Source organism: Anguilla rostrata, unplaced genomic scaffold (genome assembly GCF_018555375.3).
Source record: "Anguilla rostrata isolate EN2019 unplaced genomic scaffold, ASM1855537v3 scaf0954, whole genome shotgun sequence".
NCBI classification, from domain to species: Eukaryota; Metazoa; Chordata; class Actinopteri; order Anguilliformes; family Anguillidae; genus Anguilla; species Anguilla rostrata.
This window is the reverse complement of record NW_026986317.1, coordinates 28,936-48,879: the sequence shown is the minus strand read 5'-3', so window position 1 is coordinate 48,879 and position 19,944 is coordinate 28,936. Positions and strand designations below refer to the sequence as shown.

The 19,944-nt window shown below is 45.8% G+C and overlaps 2 protein-coding genes across 8 annotated transcripts in view; both read left to right on the top strand.

Annotated features, from left to right (window-relative positions):
* The window catches only part of LOC135246858 (Fc receptor-like protein 5), a 64,004-nt gene that overhangs the window by 16,137 nt on the left and 27,923 nt on the right, over positions 1-19,944 (top strand). For 4 of the 5 annotated variants that reach the window (XM_064320148.1, XM_064320146.1, XM_064320144.1 and 1 more), the window contains exons 5-6: positions 3,776-4,066; positions 4,966-5,241. In XM_064320148.1, the coding sequence (XP_064176218.1) occupies positions 3,776-4,066; positions 4,966-5,241 (567 nt within the window). Of the gene's footprint in view, positions 1-856; positions 881-1,245; positions 1,504-3,775; positions 4,067-4,965; positions 5,242-19,944 lie in introns of all 5 variants that reach the window. The other variant, XM_064320143.1, reaches the window with a different exon arrangement.
* Positions 11,423-14,197, top strand: LOC135246859 (transport and Golgi organization protein 1 homolog). 3 transcript variants are annotated; one of them, XM_064320149.1, is made up of 7 exons: positions 11,429-11,538; positions 11,685-11,774; positions 11,881-11,953; positions 12,163-12,314; positions 12,844-12,988; positions 13,342-13,375; positions 13,458-14,197. In XM_064320149.1, exons 3-7 carry the CDS (start codon positions 11,915-11,917, stop codon positions 13,547-13,549), a joined length of 462 nt encoding a protein of 153 aa, XP_064176219.1. In that variant the 5' UTR covers positions 11,429-11,538; positions 11,685-11,774; positions 11,881-11,914; the 3' UTR covers positions 13,550-14,197. The 3 variants fall into 3 exon arrangements, 1 of the variants encoding a protein (XP_064176219.1); XR_010327988.1 differs by having other exon boundaries at positions 12,163-13,202; XR_010327987.1 differs by lacking the exon at positions 11,685-11,774 and having other exon boundaries at positions 11,423-11,538; positions 12,163-12,988.

Genomic DNA, 19,944 nt, shown 5'->3' with positions numbered 1-19,944 from the left:
GATTGAAATAAAACAACAACAACACATTTGTTAAGTTATGCTTAAATAAATAAGAATGATTTGACCTCACTAATACTAAATGCTCTACAGCGTTTGGGCTGCATTGGAATGACCTGCGTTATGGGGAAAGAAGAAAAGTATGAGTGAAGAAGTATGCTTTTGCTTCGGTAGATAACATACCTTGAATGATCACTACCAATTTTTTGTGAAAGAAGAAATACAATTTTATTTATCTGTTATTTGAAAGAGACATTGGACAGTTAGTAAGTACCCTAAAATTAGCTTGATAACTAAATTTCTTCAGTAGTCCCTTGGCAGGTGGGAAAGTGGGAAAATTTACAAAAAATATGTAAAGTAGCAATTTGCAATTAGAATAAAAAGGTTGGTGTCCATCAATACACTCTAGCAGTAAAATAAAAAATATAAATAATCCCAAATGGTGCCACTGTAGAATATTGTGCTACAAATAAAATAATAAAACAAAAAATTACAAGATAAAAGGTAAAACAATTGTACTTAATAATATAACAGTGGTGATATGCAACTGGCTTTTTAACCAGAACTTTCTGTGTATTTTTGCACAGAACATGTAAAGGCTTCAGACATGTTCACACAAACAGATATACGCTCCATTCAAACTGTTCATTGCCAAACTCAAACACTGACTGGTGGACCTGAGTTTACCCAACTTCCACAGTACATGGATGACATCTTGAAATCCAACAGCAATGATGGGGATGTATTTAGGCTTTATTTGGAACATATTTATGGTTTTGTATTTTTCTTACACTTATTGCATTTCTTTGGCCATTTCGGTGATGATGTCAATGATTCCTGTCTTTATTTTTTTTAACAGTGCTGAGTCTAATGACAAGACTGGGTGAGTGTTACTAGATTTTAACACAAACCCCACCTTCTGTTACCAGATAATTTATCAGAGAATAACCATATTCAGACAGTTTCGTGAAAATTATGATCGATAACAGAATGTCATGCTTCACAATAAGACTGTCTCACAGCATTATGATGTGATTAATGTGACTGCATATGTGGACGGTAATGTAGAAATATTATTCTGTGAGACTCGAGGCATGTCCTACAGTAGGGGGTGATACAGAGATCACAAACAGAATCAGTTCATTACTGTTCTAAAATAATAAAGCCACAGCATTAATCAGGACACTATAAACATGTCATGAGTATTTAAACACATGTACTGATGTAGTGCATGCACTGTTTGTACAGGGAGCCCAAAGAATGTGCTGACTCTGCAGCCTAACTGGCCCCTGTTCTTCACTGGAGAGACCGTCACTCTCACGTGTTCGGGACGGACATTCAAACATTATGGATTCACGTGGATGAGATATGAATCAAATAGTTGGCCGCTAAAGCACACATCCCAGGATAACATCTACACCATCGCACATGTTACTGAAGCCCACAGTGGTGAATACAAGTGTTCCACTGAATCCGACAGTGATCCTGTCAGACTGAACGTGTCAGGTAAGTCAAAACTTACCTCTTACCTACTTACCTACTTCCTTCTCTTACCTCTCCCACTTCTCCTTCTCTTACCTCTCCCACTTCTCATCTGCCCATTTCTTTAGGAGACACTCCCCTACACCCTTCGCAGAGTGCCCGAAATCTTGGAGTTGTGCTGGACAACAGGCTGTCACTCTCTGAGAATATCGCGGCAACCACCCGGTCGTGCAGGTTCATCCTGTACAATATCCGCAGAATAAGACCACTCCTCACCAATTATTCCACACAGCTCCTGGTCCAGGCCATGATACTGTCACGTCTGGACTACTGCAACTCCCTCCTGGCTGGCCTCCCAGCATCAGCCACCAGACCCCTTCAGCTCATCCAGAATGCAGCAGCACGTCTGGTTTACAACCTCCCTCGTGACTCCCACGTCACTCCCCTCCTCATCTCCCTCCACTGGCTACCAGTGCAAGCTCGCATCCGGTTTAAGACACTGGTGCTTGCTTTCCAAGCAGTCAAGGGGTCAGCTCCTGGTTATCTGCAGAAGATGATCAGACCCTACAAGCCGGCCAGATCGCTCCGATCGGCTACTACAGGGCGGCTGATTCCTCCCCCAACACGAGCAGCAACAAGGTCTCGACTCTTTGCAGTTCTGGCCCCACGATGGTGGAACGATCTTCCAGTGGAGGTCAGAACAGCAGAGTGTCTGAGCACCTTCAAACGGAAACTCAAGACGCACCTCTTCTCTGTGTACCTCTCTCCTCTTCCCTAAACCCCCTCCCATAACTATTAAAAAAAAAAAAAAAAAAAAAAAAGTTTTTGGTTCAGACTATCTTGTTTCTCCTTAATGTATGCTATCATAGTAAAGGCTTTTTATCTGCATTTTGTTCAATGGACTTAAGTGGACTTGATCCTGAGTTTGGTTACACTGTTGTAAGTCGCTCTGGATAAGAGCGTCAGCTAAATGCCTATAATGTAATGTAAAAACTGGTCAGCAGCTGAACACTGGTGGTCTCACTCGTCCCACAGAGAGACCATATTTAACACATTTATTCAATCTTCCCCAGTGCACATGGTGCTTCCCGTACCAGATCATTTATTACAGGCAAATATAAAATTAACTTATTTTCATTTAAATGGGCTGGGTATACCACCAATTGAGTTGAGTTTCTGCCTGTCACACTGTTTGTATTGTTAATATTTGAGCTTCTGTATGTTTTAATCAATGGAATGTAGCCTTTTCTATCAGTTATGACAATGAGAGAACCAACTGCTTTAACTCTTTGTCTCAACCCCAATCAGAGCATGCCTGTCCCTCTGTAGTCATGCCTACACTCCACTAGCAATGTTGTATGTAAAAGTTGTGTAAATTGCTCTGGGTAGGAGCATCTGCTAATGCCTGTAATGTAGTGTAATGTAATGAGCGGTTAGAGCTGTGACACAGTCTGTCTGTCTTCACAGCCTCGCCCACACCCGTTCTGAGATAGTCACATGCTTTCACAGTACATGGATAAGCGAACCATGTTCTACTGTATCACAGGTTAAAGCCAGTATGCACTGCCTATTTGATGATGCCATTATTAGGAACCTGGGGGAGAGATTCAGTCTGTTCTCTCTGTTATAGAGAAACCCCACCGGTCTTGACTGTCTTTCCACACAGGCAGTTATATGCAACAGAACATGTCAATCTCTCTTGTAAGGTTACAGTGACTTCAGCTGGCTGGGAATATTACTGGTAAAAAGGAACTGGATCACATGACATTGCCCATATTTTCAGTACATCTAAAGGCTTGTACACCCTCAGTGCTGCTCCTCTTACACACACAGGGGGGAGACCCAGTCTGGTACACAGATTATAGTTACCCCACCCACATACAGGTATCAGGTGAGTGCTGATTGGAACACAGAGTATAGTTACCCCACCCACATACAGGTATCAGGTGAGTGCTGATTGGAACACAGAGTATAGTTACCCCACCCACATACAGGTATCAGGTGAGTGCTGACAGGCATTATTCAGTGTGCAAAATTGGCACATTCCCATAATGCACTGGGTCCAACTGCTGTGATGATTCTGGGGTCCTGTTCCTTAGTTTAATTCTTGTACCATTACGATCAGGATTAGAGCTTTTTCATTTCTGATTTTTTAATATCTTCTCTTAATATCATTGAAAATAGGAATGCAGCTGCCCTGGTTTTTGTCCTTCATTTAGGGTGATTTGTTTTTTCCATAGTCATAAAAATACTGGCATGACAACAGAACTGTGACCCAGTCTGTCTGTTTCTACAGCACTGCCTAAAGCCACTCTGATGGTAGAGCCAAAATGGCGCCCACTGTACAATGGAGAGACCGTCACCCTGAGGTGTGAGGTGGACTCCTACAGCAACTGGACATATTCCTGGTACAAAGACCAGACCCAGATGGCTGTGTCTCAGACTGCTGGTCACAGTGTAACTGGTAACAGACTCACCATCCCTGGTGCTGTTGGGTCTGACCAGGGGCAGTACTGGTGTGAGGGGAGGCTGGAGGGGAGAAAAGTGACATCACAGCGCAGTGACTCCATCAATCTGACAGTTGCAGGTGAGTCTCGGGTACGCTTTCAATTTGGATATGTCACATGCTCAATTGGATTCAGATCTGGGGACTGTGCAGGTCATTGGAGTAAAATGAAGTCGCCGTCTTATTTGTGGAACCAGCTCCAATGCTTAAGTATGTGCTGGCACTCAATTGATGCTCAGTTGTAATTAAGGGGCCTAATGTGTGTGCCACAAAAACATTGCCCACACCATTACAAAATCACTAACAGCTGTTACTGCTGACAGAAAGAAGGATGGGATTTTTATGCAGTATGGATTCATTGTTTTGCCAAATTCAGACCCTACCATCTACGTATGTGTGGTAGCATAAATTGAGATTTGTCAGACCAGACATTTATCCATTCTTCAATTGTTTGTAGTTTTGGGTTGTGTATTCAGAGATGTCCTTCTGCGCAGCACTGTTGTAAATAGCTGTTATTTAACCATTTGTGGCCTTTCTGCTAGCTTGAATGAGTCTGCCCATTTTCTCCCACGCTGTCATTAATAAGGTGTTTTCACCCACAGAACTGCCACTCACTGGATTTTTTTTGTTTATTGCACCACTCTGTAAATTTCATACATGTTATTGGGATTCTAATGAACTCAGCTGTGCTAGTGACTTTGTATAATTATCCTAATTTCAATGATATTCAACTTATGCTCACACTAGAGAGAATAAAAATATTCTGTGAATGATTTCACATATATAATTTACTTTTGAAGTTATGCTTCAAATATTTATATTTTATGAAATATTGGGCAGGACCACCTATTGTCTCAAAGATAATTAATCTTTCTGACATGGTTCTTTTTCCCTTGCATTTTATACACAACTGTTTCCTCCTCAGTCACTTCTACATTCTGACAGAAGAAACTGTGACCCAGTCTGTCTCCTTTCCACAGCCCTGCCTAATGCCTCTCTGGCTGTAGAGCCAAAATGGTGTCCACTGTACAGTGGAGAGACCGTCATTCTGAGGTGTGAGGTGGACTCCTACAGCAACTGGACACATTTCTGGTACAGAGACCATAACCAGACAGCCACATCTCTCTCTAAAGAGTACAGTGTAAACATCACTGGGGCTGCTGGGTCTGACCAGGGGCGGTACTGGTGTGAGGGGAGGCTGGAGGGGAGAAATGTGACATCACAGCGCAGCGACTCCATCACTCTGACTGTTGCAGGTGAGTCTCTTTCAAATTATATATGAAACTTTATCCTTAAAATATTTACATTGCTTTCCATTCACTTACCATACATAGGAGCATCAAACAGTATAACAATATATAATATGGCTTGGACAAATATTTAATTCCGATTGGTTGACAGCCATGTCAACCAATCGTTTTATTTGTGTTTGTGTATAGGCATGGCAATGTGGGTAATTTTGCCTCATTATGGTTCTAAATCGCTACGCGAAAACTTTCAATTTGTTGACTTAGAAATCCCGAAGTAAAAGGAAACTTAACACCATGTTATTTAAAAAAATCAACCGCTAAGTTGTGCAGATAGGTTTGTAATTAATAAAATGTCTTTAAAAATACCTTTTTATTTAAATTTTCCCACGCATTTTAGTTGTTATACGTAGTATAAGAGATATTAACCACTTCATGGGTTCCGATTACCACCCTGTCACGCCATATATTCTTGTATATGCACAGGTTTATATCCTCCACATATCCCTCTTCTCTGTGTCTCTCCAGAGGTAGACTGGTATTCGGTCTGTGCGCTGCTCCTCTCCTGCTGGCCTCCATTATACTGTGTGTGAAATTACATTACATTCATTTGGCAGACGCTTTTATCCAAAGCGACGTACAAAAAAGTGCATTCCATGGTCGTAGACAACTGCTAAACACAGGATCAGTAAGGTACAATACTTATTTTGTACAGCTATTTCTAGCCGAGAACAGTGAACACTATTCTGGCCTAACATCTGCAAAGCCAACTAGGCAGAAGAATAAGCTACAGTATTAGGACAAATACAAATTACCAAGAGGTGTTGGGATGGGGCAACATGTAACAAGTGACAGGAAAAGGGTTTTTTTTTTTTTTTTGATAAAAGAGTGAAATACAGCGTGGTGGTGGTTAGTCTAGGTATAGTCTGAAGAGATGAGTCTTCAGGCCACGGCGGAAGATGGGTAGTGAGGGGGAGGTTCGGAGAGGGACGGGGAGTTTGTTCCACCACTGGGGAGCTAGGGTGGAGAAGCTCTGTGATCCCTTTGGGCGGGTGGGAGGGGTTACAAGGCGCCCTGCTGCCGCAGAGCGAAGTGGTCGAGCAGGCACATAGAATTGAGTCATGTCCTGCAAGTAGATGAGGGCTGTCCTGTTGGCAGCAGTGTAGGCAAGGGTCAGGGCTTTGAATCGGATCCTGGCGGCGACCGGTAGCCAGTGAAGTGATTGCAGCAGAGGAGTGACGTGGGAGAATTTGGGGAGGTTGTAGATGAGTCAGGCAGCGGCATTCTGAATCATCTGTAGTGGCTGTATGGCACAAGCTGGCAGGCTTGCAAGGAGAGAGTTGCAGTAATCAAGGCGAGAGGTCACCGTAGCCTGGATGAGCAGCTGGGTGGAGTGCGTCGTCAGGTATGGTCGAATCCTTCTGATGTTGTACAGAAGGAATCTGCAGGACCGTGATGTTGCCTTGATGTGCTCCTTGAGGTCCAGTTGGTCATCCAGGACCACCCCCAAACTCTTGGCAGAGTGAGAGGCAGTTACTGTGGTGCCATCAACCGTGATTGAGAGCTCACGAAGTAAGGAGGTCTTGCACGAGAAGAAGAGCAGCTCAGTTTTGTTGAGGTTGAGCTTCAGATGGTGGCTGGCCATCCAGGTGGAGATGTCAGCCAGGCAGGAAGAGATCTTATCATAGACCTGTGTGGCCGAGGGGGGGAAGAAAAGAAGAGTTGTGTGTCATCTGCATAACAATGATAGGAGAAGCCATGTGAATTAATGACTGAACCAAGAGATCTGGTGTATAAGGAGAACAGCAGAGGACCCAGTACAAATCCCTGCGGCACTCCCGTAACAAGTGGATGAGAAGCAGAGGCAGATCCCTTCCAGGTGACCTGGTAGGTCCTATCTGCAAGATAGGAAGCGAACCAAGACAGGGCAGTCCCGGCAATTCCCATCCCAGCCAAGGTGGAGAGGAGTATTTTATGGTTGACCGTGTCAAAAGCTGCAGACAGGTCAAGAAGGATCAGGACAGAGGAGAGGCGTGAGGCTCTTGCAGTGGCAAGTGCCTCCGTCACAGCTAAGAGTGCAGTCTCTGTTGAGTGCCCGGATCGGAAGCCAGACTGGTGAGGGTCTAGCAGGTTGTTCTGATGGAGAAAAGAGGTTTGTTGTTTAAGAACTGCTCGTTCAAGGGTTTTGGACAGAAAGGGTAGAAGCGATACGGGTCGATAATTCATTACATCGGAGGGGTCTGAGGTGGGTTTTATGAGAAGTGGGGTAACACGAGCCATCTTAAAAACAGAGGGAACACGACCAGAGGAGAGAGAGGAATTAACAATAGAGGACAGATAGGGAAGGAGCTCGCTGGAAATGGATTGGAGAACTTTAGATGGGATGGGGTCAAGTGGACAGGTGGTTGCACGATGAGAGGTGATGAGTTGTAATACATTGGAGTCCTCCAGCATTTCAAAGGAGGTCAGTGTGGCTGTGGGTTTGTGCCGGGGGGTTGGGGGGCTCACTGGATGGGCGAAGGAGTTCCGGATTGTAGCCACCTTTCCTTCAAAGGCGGCCAGAAAGTCATCTGCGGAGAGGGAAGAGGGAGGTGGGGGTGGAGGAGGAATGAGGAGGGAAGCGAAGGTGGAGAATAGTTTGAAATGGTGCAGGAAACCAAGTGATGTCATTTTATAGGGGAACACATCTAAAAACAATATGTGTTTCATTTTTCAGGCTGCAGAACTGTTAATTCTCACTCACAGTTCTCTCTCTCTGTTGTGTTTATACGTGTTTATTGATGTGCAGGGTCGCCTAATGAAGCAGCTGTCAAATACACTGAAGAGAATGTGGAAGCTGACTAATAAAACCTTCACACAGAAGCTGGATCAGTGTGCTCATGTCAAATGAAGAACATTTGAGAGCTCAGGATTATTTTTCAATGTGATGCTTCTCAGCTTGCAGGAGGGGAAATCCTGATTGGGGGTGCAGTCATGGGGACACTCAGTGAGTTTTGGGAATGAAGCAGTTGTGCCTTTAGAGTGCAGGATCTGTATAATATATCTGAGGTTTCACCAGAGCTGCACTTGTGATCTTTGTCTAAGTTAGTCAGCTTTGATTGCTGTGTGTTTGTTTCAGGTCCTACGTTGAACTCTATATATTATGTAGTAAAATTTCCGCAAGCTTACATACTGCCTAAACAGCTGAGACTCTGCAACATGTTCAACATGCATTTCATGTGTCTGCTTGTATTAGTATTAAATTAAATGGACTTTAAAGTGTGTTCTTTTTTGTTCCTTCTTTATTTTGTTAACATATGAAATAAATGAAAAAAAATAAACGTATGTGTAATGCAACATCCCCACAGGTCATTAAAAATGTTATTAGTTGCAGTATTTCTGTCTTTGCATGATGAAGTTTTTGATGATAACTAAGTGTAATCACATATGAAAAATAAATAGGCCATCATAAATAAAAAATGAGAATAGCTGAATTTAATTTGATCTTAAATAATTGTTCAGCATCAATTGGCCAGGGCAATGAAGGGATAGGCTGTTGGCTTGACAAGCGTTTTTGAGGAAGTAGACTACAAGTGACTTAAATTACCAGCATTTAGTAGACACTGGGATCCAGAGCGACTTACACAACTTTTACATTGCAACTACATTGGGTCCATTTATACAGCTGGACCTATACTGAAACACTGCAGGCTAGGTACCTTGCTCAAGGGTACAACGGCTGTGTCCTACACGGGAATCAAACCTGTGACCTTTGGGTTACAAGACCAGTTCTACTCATTATACTGTGCTATCGCTCATGCTAACATAATAGCAGTGTCTTTGGAAGTTCATCACATTTGCAGTCCTTTCTGAACCGATGTTGCTTTAAAGCAGTATCCGTTCAAATGCCTACATAAGGATCATATAGTTTTAAAGTGCCCTAAGGTTCTGTTGACGCATGGAGCTCAATGGACAGCGGTCACTCCTGGTTCAGGGCTGATGTATAATGCTCGTGTACAGGAGACCTCAGGATTGAAACAGTGCTGCAGTCATTAATGCATGTTATGAAACATTTCTAATAGGAATCAATAAAATGATACAACACAATAAACGTTGATATAATGCACTTAAATAATAACTGATTTTCATAAGCTCCCTGACATGGAATGGACACCTAGCTGTTTACCTGACTATAAACACAAACATACGGACTTTCACATTACTCCAGAGGAAGAAAGTGCTGCATCACACATGCACAATAGCATATGCACACACTGTTATTTTCCTGCCACACACGGGGGAAAGCTGCAGAACGGTTATAAAATACACAGGCATGTCATACTTCTCTGATTACCTCCTCTAGAAAAAAAAATTAAAGTACCAATATAGCGGGCGCTGCGGCTCATTAGCTTCTCTTCATGAGCATGTGATCAGAGTACAGAAACCACGTGAGCATCTCCAACCTGCTGCTCCGTCTATATCTCGAGCAGAGGAGAGAGGAGCATGGCACTAAAATGCAGACGCACTTGGTAACCGTTGCAGCTTCCTGCAGCTGTGTTTGGGTTAGGATACTCTGCGATTTCAGAGGGGATGGCAGCCGCTCTGAGAGCTTCTCAGTGTCACAGCTAAATGTGTAACTTTCACAGCTTTCTTCAGGTCAGTGTAGTTCAGCTGGGCATGCTAGAGTGATGCAAATTTCTATTGAAAATTACACCTCAGCCAACATAATCAATTTGTGAATAATATTTCGGTAAATAATATTCCATTCATCATTTAGCATTCAAACAGAGTTACATTATAAACTTTAGGGTTTAAGTTGCAGAAATAGTGTGGTTACAGTATGATTTCAGAGGCAGTTGACTCTTACTTTGCCAAGTTTCTGTTCATGACCAAAAGGCTCAATTTTGGTCAAACCAGACAATTGATTTACACAATTGCTCTCACTAAAGCCTTTGTTTGTGCAACATCCTGTGCAAAGATCCTGTTGGTATGACGGTGTGATTGTATGGTTGAATATGAGACTTGGGGATCTCAAAAAAAAAAAAATTCAAACTGTGATCCTTGGGCTCTTCTTTGCCTCCCTCATCTTTCTCGCTGGGTGGGGGGGCCATATGTATCCCAACGTTGCTGCTTCTTTTATAGGAAGGTTGCCGATATTTACAAATCATTCAAGATGCAATCTTCAAACACATTAGTTAATCCTCTTCCCAGACAACCACCCCCATTCCCAACTCAGTACCCCTCCCCCCTTCTCTCTTTCTGCTTCATCTCCTCTTCTCTCTCTTTACCAAGTCTCTTGTTTCTGTTATCTCCTCTCATACTGTATCTTCCAGGTCACATCTCCAGTCTGTTCTGACCCCTGGTGGTGGAATGAGCTTCCGACTGCAGTCAGGACTGCAGAAACCCTGCCCATCTTCCCACTGCAGTCAGGACAGCAGAAACCCTGCCCATCTTCCCACTGCATTCAGGACAGCAGAAACCCAGCCCATCTTCCCACTGCAGTCAGGACAGCAGAAACCCTGCCCATCTTCCCACTGCTTACTGAATTATGGCAAAATGTTATATTTAATTTTTAAATAACAAACAAGTATTCATGTATGAAGGCAAGTAGGCAATCTCAGCAACTTGTGGATCCCTCTGTGACGCTTTTGACAACTCACAAACTGCATTGGGTCATAATTCCGAATTCGAATGTTCGAGGTTCTGCGCCGGATTTATATTTAAACGCGTTTCCAGAATCCAGCCGTTAGTTCATGAGTGCGCTTTTTATATACAGATTGTGTTCATTTTTCTTCTGATCTAGTGAGTTTATAGGCTACATCTTAATTTTAAACACAGGCTGCAGCCAAAACAGCCAAAATGCCATTTAATTGGCGTTGGCTGTTTTTAATTGCGCTGCTTAATTTCAAGCCACCGCAATTTGTCGTAGATCCCAATCATCTACGTTGATATTGAGACATTACAGTGAGACATGAAAAAAAAAAAACATTTAATCATCAATCTCACATGGTCTATTTTTTATATAAATGTATTGAATAAGATACAACAATAGTTTTACAGTAGTTCATTTTTATACATTTGTTGTATAGTTGATACAGAACCTCCAATCTCTGCACTGTGATTTGGGGAGTGTGATCTTGTCTGGTGAGGAGAACATCCTGTCATGCATTTATGTTGAAATCCCTAAAATGATCCTCATATTCTTTGTAATCAGGAGAGGCTTCTTTCAAGCAAATCAATGAGATGAAGGACAGTGTCTCCTCACTGAAGTTCATCACCAGCATACTCCTTCAAGCTGAGCTGCACATTCGAGCATATTCAGAAACGGTAACATCTTTACTTTTTGCACTGTGCTATTTACTGTTGTGTGTTCAGGAATTCTCGTATAAGACAGGACTGCATGTGATCAGAAACACCAGCAAATGAACAACTCCAGTGACCTTTGACCTTTAAGACTGATTGTTTATGTTCAGATCATCAACATTTTGCCACAGAAATGTCAGCCAGGCTCTGTGATCCATCAGACAGCAAGGATGGTCATGTCCATGACACCGGCTTTGAATGTGCTCATGATTTTGGTCTTCTGATGAATTTCATCCACATGTAAAGTATTTGCCTCAGGAGAGCTTGTATTTGTCATGATCCACGTGTTTGTCCATTTTTGATTAGAGACACTAAAGAAAAAATTAGAAGAATCAGAAGAATGCTTTCTTCCTCCCATCGTAATAACTGGAACCTGAAGGTGAGAAACAGAAATTAGTAATTGGCAAATTTCCCAAAATTGTATGAATACTGCTCGATACTATCATGTACTGTAGATGAGTGTGATTCATTTCAGTTACTTTCAGAATGTGAAGCTTTAATGGAAGCTATGGCTGAAGTATTGCACTGCTGTTTGTGCAACAGCTTATATTAGAAATGTGTATTTACACCATTTGATATTTCATAAAGGCAAGTGTCAGAGAGCTGCAAAGGAGATGCATGAAAATGTGTGAAGAGAGAGATGCACTTGACTTGATGCTGGAGGAGAGAGACAAAAGTGCTGATCTGGAGCAGGAGGAATTTCAGAAGACATTTCAAGAGAAAGAGATGGCTCTACAGCAGTGATTACCGAGCAAGACTGTTAAGGGAAACCAAATATGACATCTAAATAAGGTAACCATGGCAATAGGAGAGTGAGGCTTCATGAACTCCATTATAGGTGGGACTACCGTGTGCTGTTAGTCATTGACATTGATATGAACCAATCTATCAAGTTTGGTCTCCATAGCAGACCACTTTGACTGGATCAATTGTATCAGCTGTTAATAACTCATAATAACTCCACCCATTCCGGGGCTCGTGTCTTATTCCAAGTACCAGTCATTGGAGAGAAAAGGGAATAATATTGATGCTAATTTTAGAAGTAACTGAATCGGAGTTAACAATGGACAGACACTTAACAGAAAGCTTAAATTGTATTTGAATGATGAAGCTTTTGATTATTTTTTAACATGCTGGAATCCTGTACAGGATAAATGAGTGTCACATGGTGCACACCTCCATGTGCTGTGAACCGGTTTATACAAACACATGAGTTACTGCTGGCTCCAGCACAGTGTAAGACTGAAGCTGGTGTGCTTCGTGCTGCAGGAAGCTGGGCCAGCTTGAGCAGCACTGGAGAGCAAAACTGGAAAGAGTGATGGAGGAGAGGAGCGAGCAGGAGCAGCGTGCGAAGCAGGAGATCCAGGGTCTGCTCCTTAAGCTGTTCAAGACTGAGCAGCTGCACCAGACCCAGGTGAGCACATCCAGCGAGTACCAATGCTCCACTCTACCCTCTCTACAGTCAGGTCTGCCTCCTGTTATAGGATTGCATACATATGTGTGGGTCTTAGGAACACCTTTAATCTCCATGTTCTCCTATTCCATTGCATATATGTGACTGTGAGATCAAGTACAGGGACTCACTAAAACTGGTGTCTGAGCTGCAGCGTCAAATGGAGGAGCATGAGGTGAGAGGCTGAAATGGAGGTCGGCAGGAAGATCCGTGTGTGTGTGCGTGTGTGTGTGTGCGTGCGTGCGTGCGTGCTGGTAATAGATACTTGCCTCACCTGTCAGATCTTTTTCTGTCTGTCACTTGTCTTTCTCCAGGATGCAGTTCTTCAGAACAAACAGGAGAAACTTGGTAAGAAGGACACTATCAGTTGTTTTTTTAATTGGTATCATGACAGAACATTAATTACCCCTCTTTTCCCTCATATTCAAAGCAAAAGCAGCAAGCAATGTCCTTGAGCCGAAGAGACGGATGGCCATGTCTCGGGAGAAATATCTGGAGCACCACATGAAGAAGGCCTCCTAGATTATTAGATGATTGTTTGTGCTGTTTAGAGACCTTTAAGGAGGCATTCACATCCACCTGGCCTCCTGTGGTTAAGACCACACCCACACCATGGCAGGCAGATGAACCCCACACCTGTACAACACAATCAAAGCCCTTTACTGCTGAGACGGTTTACATTTCTGTTTAACAGACCAGAAAACTCTATAGCATAGTTAATACATTTACTACATTTTCCTATTAAAAATTTAAAAAAAAAATCAAATAATTTTACGCTTTTGGAGGTTCAATGTACATGGCAACAAAGCAAGTGAAATTCAGTGTTTATTAAATGAGGAAATGAGGTCACAAGGAAATACTGTTGGGATGCTGTGTAATTCTCAACTGAGCATCAGTGCAGCCCTGCAGTGTCAGGAAACACACACCCTGGTGGTTGGGGGGAGCATTGCAGTGATTGTCAGCCCATTCTAGAAGTAAAACAATGGTATGTGAGAACAGTACTGCTCACACATGGACACAGATGGGAAAGGAGATGTTTAGAGACGTTTGTGCAGCATGGCTGTGAGCTTCAGGTGCTCATTGGTCAGTGTCATGGCGGACGTCACATGTTAAGCAATAAGAACAGGGCTGACCACACTCAGATCACACAGCTCCTGCAGAAGACTGACAGCATGGAGGAGGATAGGAACAGGAGGCTCCAGCAGCATGAGAAAAAGACATCAGAGAAGATCCAGAGGGAAGTGGAAGAAGAGAAGAAATAAGAAGAGGAAAATAACATAATAAAGGAGGGAGGGAATAGGCAGGAGCTCCAGGGAGTGACACAGATGAAATAGACAGCAGGAGGATTGGGTGATTTAAGCATAATGTCAAAGGAAAGGGAATATTCACACTGCATTTATCTCCTGAGCTGAACCTCTCACAGTCAAAACCCCTGTTATGACACTACTTGGGGGCCTGGATGGATGACCTCGATTTTCTGCACCGTAATTTAATAAACACGGGCTGTTAATTTTCTCAGCTAATTTAATAGCTCAGGCCATAATCTGTACAAACTCTATGGTTATTTGCTATCACAGATTCCTATTTAGCCCGTATTTTACTGTTGATACCAGGCTCGTATTAACCATTTTATCATCACTGTTTCAGTCTTTTTACTTTACTTGCTGTGTATTGGGAGGCTCAGATTTGATCTTGCCCTTTTTCTATGTTTGCTGTTTTGGCTGACCGTGAAACATAGCCTCTGCTGACCTCCCATGGTCACAGGATCAGCATTAAACCCCTGCAGGATATCTCACTCCGGTATAGAGACTTAAACATTAAAACAAAGAGAGGTTGGTATGAAGTTATTGTCTAAGTTAAGTTTATTAATCAGTGTTGTTCATTTGTTTTTTTAGTGGCCTCCACTTGCTCTCATGCCTTTTGTTTCTGTCTTGTAGGAGGGTGTAGTCACAAGGCAAAAGTCACACATTAACACAGACAGTGGTGGAATGGTCACTGGCCACAGGTGATTCTCTCACCTGCAGGGTCAGGTACTACAAACATCTGAGCACCAGCAGATCTCCTACATCTGAGAGGTTACACAACACCTTCACTTCCCCACATACATTAATTCCCAAAGCTGTCACGACAAAAGAGAATTTAGTTCTCACTTGACTGTTTGATGATTTTTTAATTTTGAAAATGGATTAGGTGAGGACATAGATAATTGGATATTGGGGCAACAGAGTGTGAAGTGAGATTGGGGTAGTTGGAGCAACAATCATATCCATTATGTCTGACAAAGGTAGATGCTGGCTGGTGCGTGTCTGTGTCGTGAAGTGCTTGCATATTTTCACCACTAGGTGTCAGTAACCTCCCACTAAAATCCCATTTCAGTGAATGTGGGGAAATGCCAGTCTTTCTCTGGGACTGCCAGAGCGGTGGGAGATCTCTGGCGTTCATTGAGAGAATTAGTTGAGCAGAACGGGTATAAAATTAAAGGGGCATGTAGGATCGGTGAGGATAAAGAGATTCCCCCAGGGGGGTGGGACGGGGTGGAGATTCCTTGTGTGCCAGTTAATTTTATTTTGGTTTATTTTTGGTGGCCAGGTCTGTATTGTGTCTCGAGATACTTTTAACCTTTGGTACAGCACCTTTGTGTGGTGTCCGTGATGTGATTGGTCGTGCTTGTAACCTGGACGAGGGGCTTATCTGGCGGCAGACGGGGGGAGAAGCCATAGCCTGGAAGCCAGAGTGTACAGCGGCGTTGGCAAAACCGCGGACCAGGCTGGAGGCGCTGTGGGAAGTTGGAACAGGAAGTGCAGCAGTTTCTTGAGAAGTCTTTAGTTTATTCAGAGCTCAGAGTGCAGTAACTCCGCCCCCTCTATCTATTTGCTCTTCAGTTTCCCACATAGTGGTCCTTAGCTATGACCTAACACAGCTCTTCTGCTGCAGCCAATCAGCTCCCAAGTCTGGAGAAACAGACAGAACACAAATGCTTCTGTGGCCAAGCATCCATGAAGTCTGCATATGCAAGAAGGGTGGAGCCAGTTAGACTGTCTCTGGGCTGACGGAGCATGGTGGCCAGATGTTGGGCTTTGACTGGGCAATGTTGGGAATTGTTTTTGCAGAGGTCATTATAGTAGAATCTCTACTCTCCATTACCATCAGGGAATCCGTGGTGCCGGATAGTAGAACATTTTGGATAGTAGAGTGTACCCCAAAGATTAGTCAGGAGCCAAATTAGTACAGTATTTATTTATTTTCTCAACTCAATGGATTATTTTATTGCTCAAGTTCCCCACCTGCTGGCCAAATGATTTTACAATACCTTCTATTTTCAAGTAAATGTCAGAGGGACATGCACTGTAAGTTCAAAGGAGCACAGACAAGCACCCCATCCTGTGTAAGATTGTAAGCACACAGTGTGGCAAACACGCCTGCCACAGGCCACCGAAGTGGCTTTCTTTGGGGCCCTCCAGCACAGAGACACAGGGAGAAGATGTTAAAACAGTCCACATTTATTCCACGAGGGTTTGGCAAGATGTTACAGCCAAGTGAGCAGATCTCAAACACTGTCATGACAGAGAAGCTCCTGATGTGGGTGGGGATGGCAGATTTAACCTGTGCGCAGTGATTACCTCACTACGCACAGGTGCAGCCACTCCTGTTCCTGGGTCCAATTAGCCTGGCCAATTATCTAATTCTTAACCAATTGGCCAGGTCTAATTAGCTTGACCCAGGGCAGGTGTGGCTGCTTAAACCAGCCATCCCCACACCACATACCCCCAACGCCAAACTGAGGCCAGGGAGACTCACGGGCCGAAGCCTACCCCCCCCCACCCCCACCCCCACCCCCACACTCCCAACAAAGCCAAAGACAACAAACAAAAACAAAGCACTCCAACACGAAATGTTTTTTAAAACGACAGGGCTGGTGGCCCGAACAGGCGAGAAGCGGTGCCTCGATGCCAGATGTACAGGCTTGGCACAACTCGACCAGGCTGGAGCGCGTGGGAAGTTGGACTGATGCGGCGTGTTGGAAGTCTTTAGTTAGCTTGGGCTCAGGGCGTATCGCCTTGCTATGTTGGCTGTTCAGTTGATGCCAATAGTGGTCCTAGCTATGACCAAACGCTCTGTGCTGCAATGCCGCCAAGTCTGGACAGCAGGAGACTGCAATGGCTTTCGCCAAGCTCCTGACAACTGCATCAGCAAAAGGGGAAAAGAACTCTGCAGACGGACAGGGAAAGGAAGCATACGGCGCGGCCAATGTGGATTGCGTGCACGAGGCATTGTAACCTCCTCTCCTTACATCAGGGAACCTTCCGTGCAGCATTTTCGGAATGCTACCCCAAGGTGAGTCAGGGCCAAAGTGAGTATTGCTTTATTTCTCTCACTCGGATATTTCGCTCCATTCCTCCCTGGGGCCGCCAAGCTACATAACACTCAGCCGACCATGTCAGTGGCTTCCTGGTAGTCTCAAGGAGCATCAGCTAGCCCCGCAGGAGATTGAAGCCACGTTGGCAAACCGCTGCCACAGGCCACCGAAGTGGCTTTCTTTGGGGCCCTCCAGCACAGAGACACAGGGAGAAGATGTTAAAACAGTCCACATTTATTCACGAGGGTTTGGCAAGATGGTAAGCCAAGTGAGCAGATCTCAACACTGTCATGACAGAGAAGCTCCTGTGTGGGTGGGGATGGCAGATTTAACCTGTGCCCATGACACTCATCGCACACCTGTCCGCTCCATGTTCCGGTCCAATTATGCAATTTAACCAATTTTCCAGTCTATCAGTTGGCCAGGGCAGTGTGCTGCTTAACCAGGCATGCCCTCACACCAACCCCACCCCAAACCAGAGACCAACGCCAAACTAGCCGCGACCCACGCCACCACCCCCCACCCCCCCACTCCCACACCCGCCAATGCACAACAAAGCAAAAACAAAGCAACACAAACACCAAAATTTTAAAAAAATAAGGGTGGGTGGCCCCGGAACAGTCCGACATCTGCGGTGACCACTGCGAAGCCCTCTTCTCCTCCTCCCTGGAGCACGGGAAGTCCTGGGCTGCTCTGCTGGCTGGTGGGGGCGCCCGGCTGGGCGTTCCAGGGGCTGGTGGGGTGGGCTGGGCTGGTGGGCTGGTGGCTGGCCTGTGGTGTGGGGACCAGGAACCCTCGTGGCTGTGGTGGCCGCCAGTCGGCTCTGCTGGCGGGCGGCTGCAGGCTTATCCCCTCATGGGCTCCGGGCAAACCAACCAGGCCAAAACAAAGAACGAAAAACAACCAAACGGACGAGAAAGGAAGCAAAACGGCGCGGCCACCGCTCGTGCGCCGCCCGTGGCTGACCCGCCTTCCCGGCCAGGTGCAGCTCACGGCGCGACCACCTCTCGTGCACCGCCCGTCGCTGACCTGCCTCCTCGGCCAGGTGCAGCTCCTCAGCGTCCCAGCTGAGGATTGCCTCCTTCCCCTCCCTGGTCATCTTCCGCTCCCCATTCCTGGCCCGGAGGATCCGCCCGAAGCCCTGTCGGGAACACCTCAGCCGCCCCTCGTCCAGTGTGCTTCCTGGCTGGCCCTCCTGTGCCTCTTTGCTGTGCCGGAGGAGCCCCACGTTGGGCGCCACTGTGGCAAACACGCCTGCCACAGGCCACAGAAGTGGCTTTCTTTGGGGCCCTCCAGCACAGAGACACAGGGAGAAGATGTTAAAACAGTCCACATTTATTTACGAGGGTTTGGCAAGATGGTATAGCCAAATGAGCAGATGTTAAACCCTGTCATGACGGAAGCTCCTGTGTGGGTGGGGATGGCAGATTTAACCTGTGCGCAGTGATTACCTCACTACGCACAGGTGCAGCCACTCCTGTTCCTGGGTCCAATTAGCCTGGCCAATTATCTAATTCTTACCAACCAATTGGCCAGGTCTAATTAGCTTGACCCAGGGCAGGTGTGGCTGCTACCCTAAACACACAGCCATCCTTTCCAACACCACTTCATACACCAACTGCCAACATGAGTGCCTCAGGGAGTGTCACGTGAGGAAGTTCCAACTGACACCCACCACCACCCACGCCCAGTCCACCATCCCCAGGCCCTCTACCATGTGACTGCCCCCAACAACAAGCCAAGCATTTAGACAATGCAAGTCCAAACACGCTAAAAAATTTAAAAAAAAAGTCAGGGTGGGTGGCCCCGGAACAGTCCAGTACATGCGGTGACCCTCCTTCGGACGACAAGGCAGCCCTTCTTCCTCCTCCTCCTGGAGCACGGGAAGTCCTGGGCTGCTCTGCTGGCTGGTGGGGGCGTCACCGGCTTGGGCTGTTCCAGGGGCTGTGGTGGGGTGGCTGGGCTGGTGGGCTGGTGGACTGGCCTTGTGGTGCTGGGGACCAGGAACCCTCGTGGCTGTGGGGCCGCCAGTCGGCTCTGCTGCGGGCGGCTGCAGGCTTATCCCCTCATGGGCTCCGGGCAAACCAACCAGCCAAAACAAAGAACGAAAAACAACCAAACGGACGAGAAAGGAAGCAAAACGGCGCGGCCACCGCTCGTGCGCCGCCCGTGGCTGACCCGCCTTCCCGGCCAGGTGCAGCTCACGGCGCGACCACCTCTCGTGCACCGCCCGTCGCTGACCTGCCTCCTCGGCCAGGTGCAGCTCCTCAGCGTCCCAGCTGAGGATTGCCTCCTTCCCCTCCTGGTTCATCTTCCGCTCCCCATTCCTGGCCCGGAGGATCCGCCCGAAGCCCTGTCGGGAACACCTCAGCCGCCCCTCGTCCAGTGTGCTTCCTGGCTGGCCCTCCTGTGCCTCTTTGCTGTGCCGGAGGAGCCCCACGTTGGGCGCCACTGTGGCAAACACGCCTGCCACAGGCCACCGAAGTGGCTTTCTTTGGGGCCCTCCAGCACAGAGACACAGGGAGAAGATGTTAAAACAGTCCACATTTATTCCACGAGG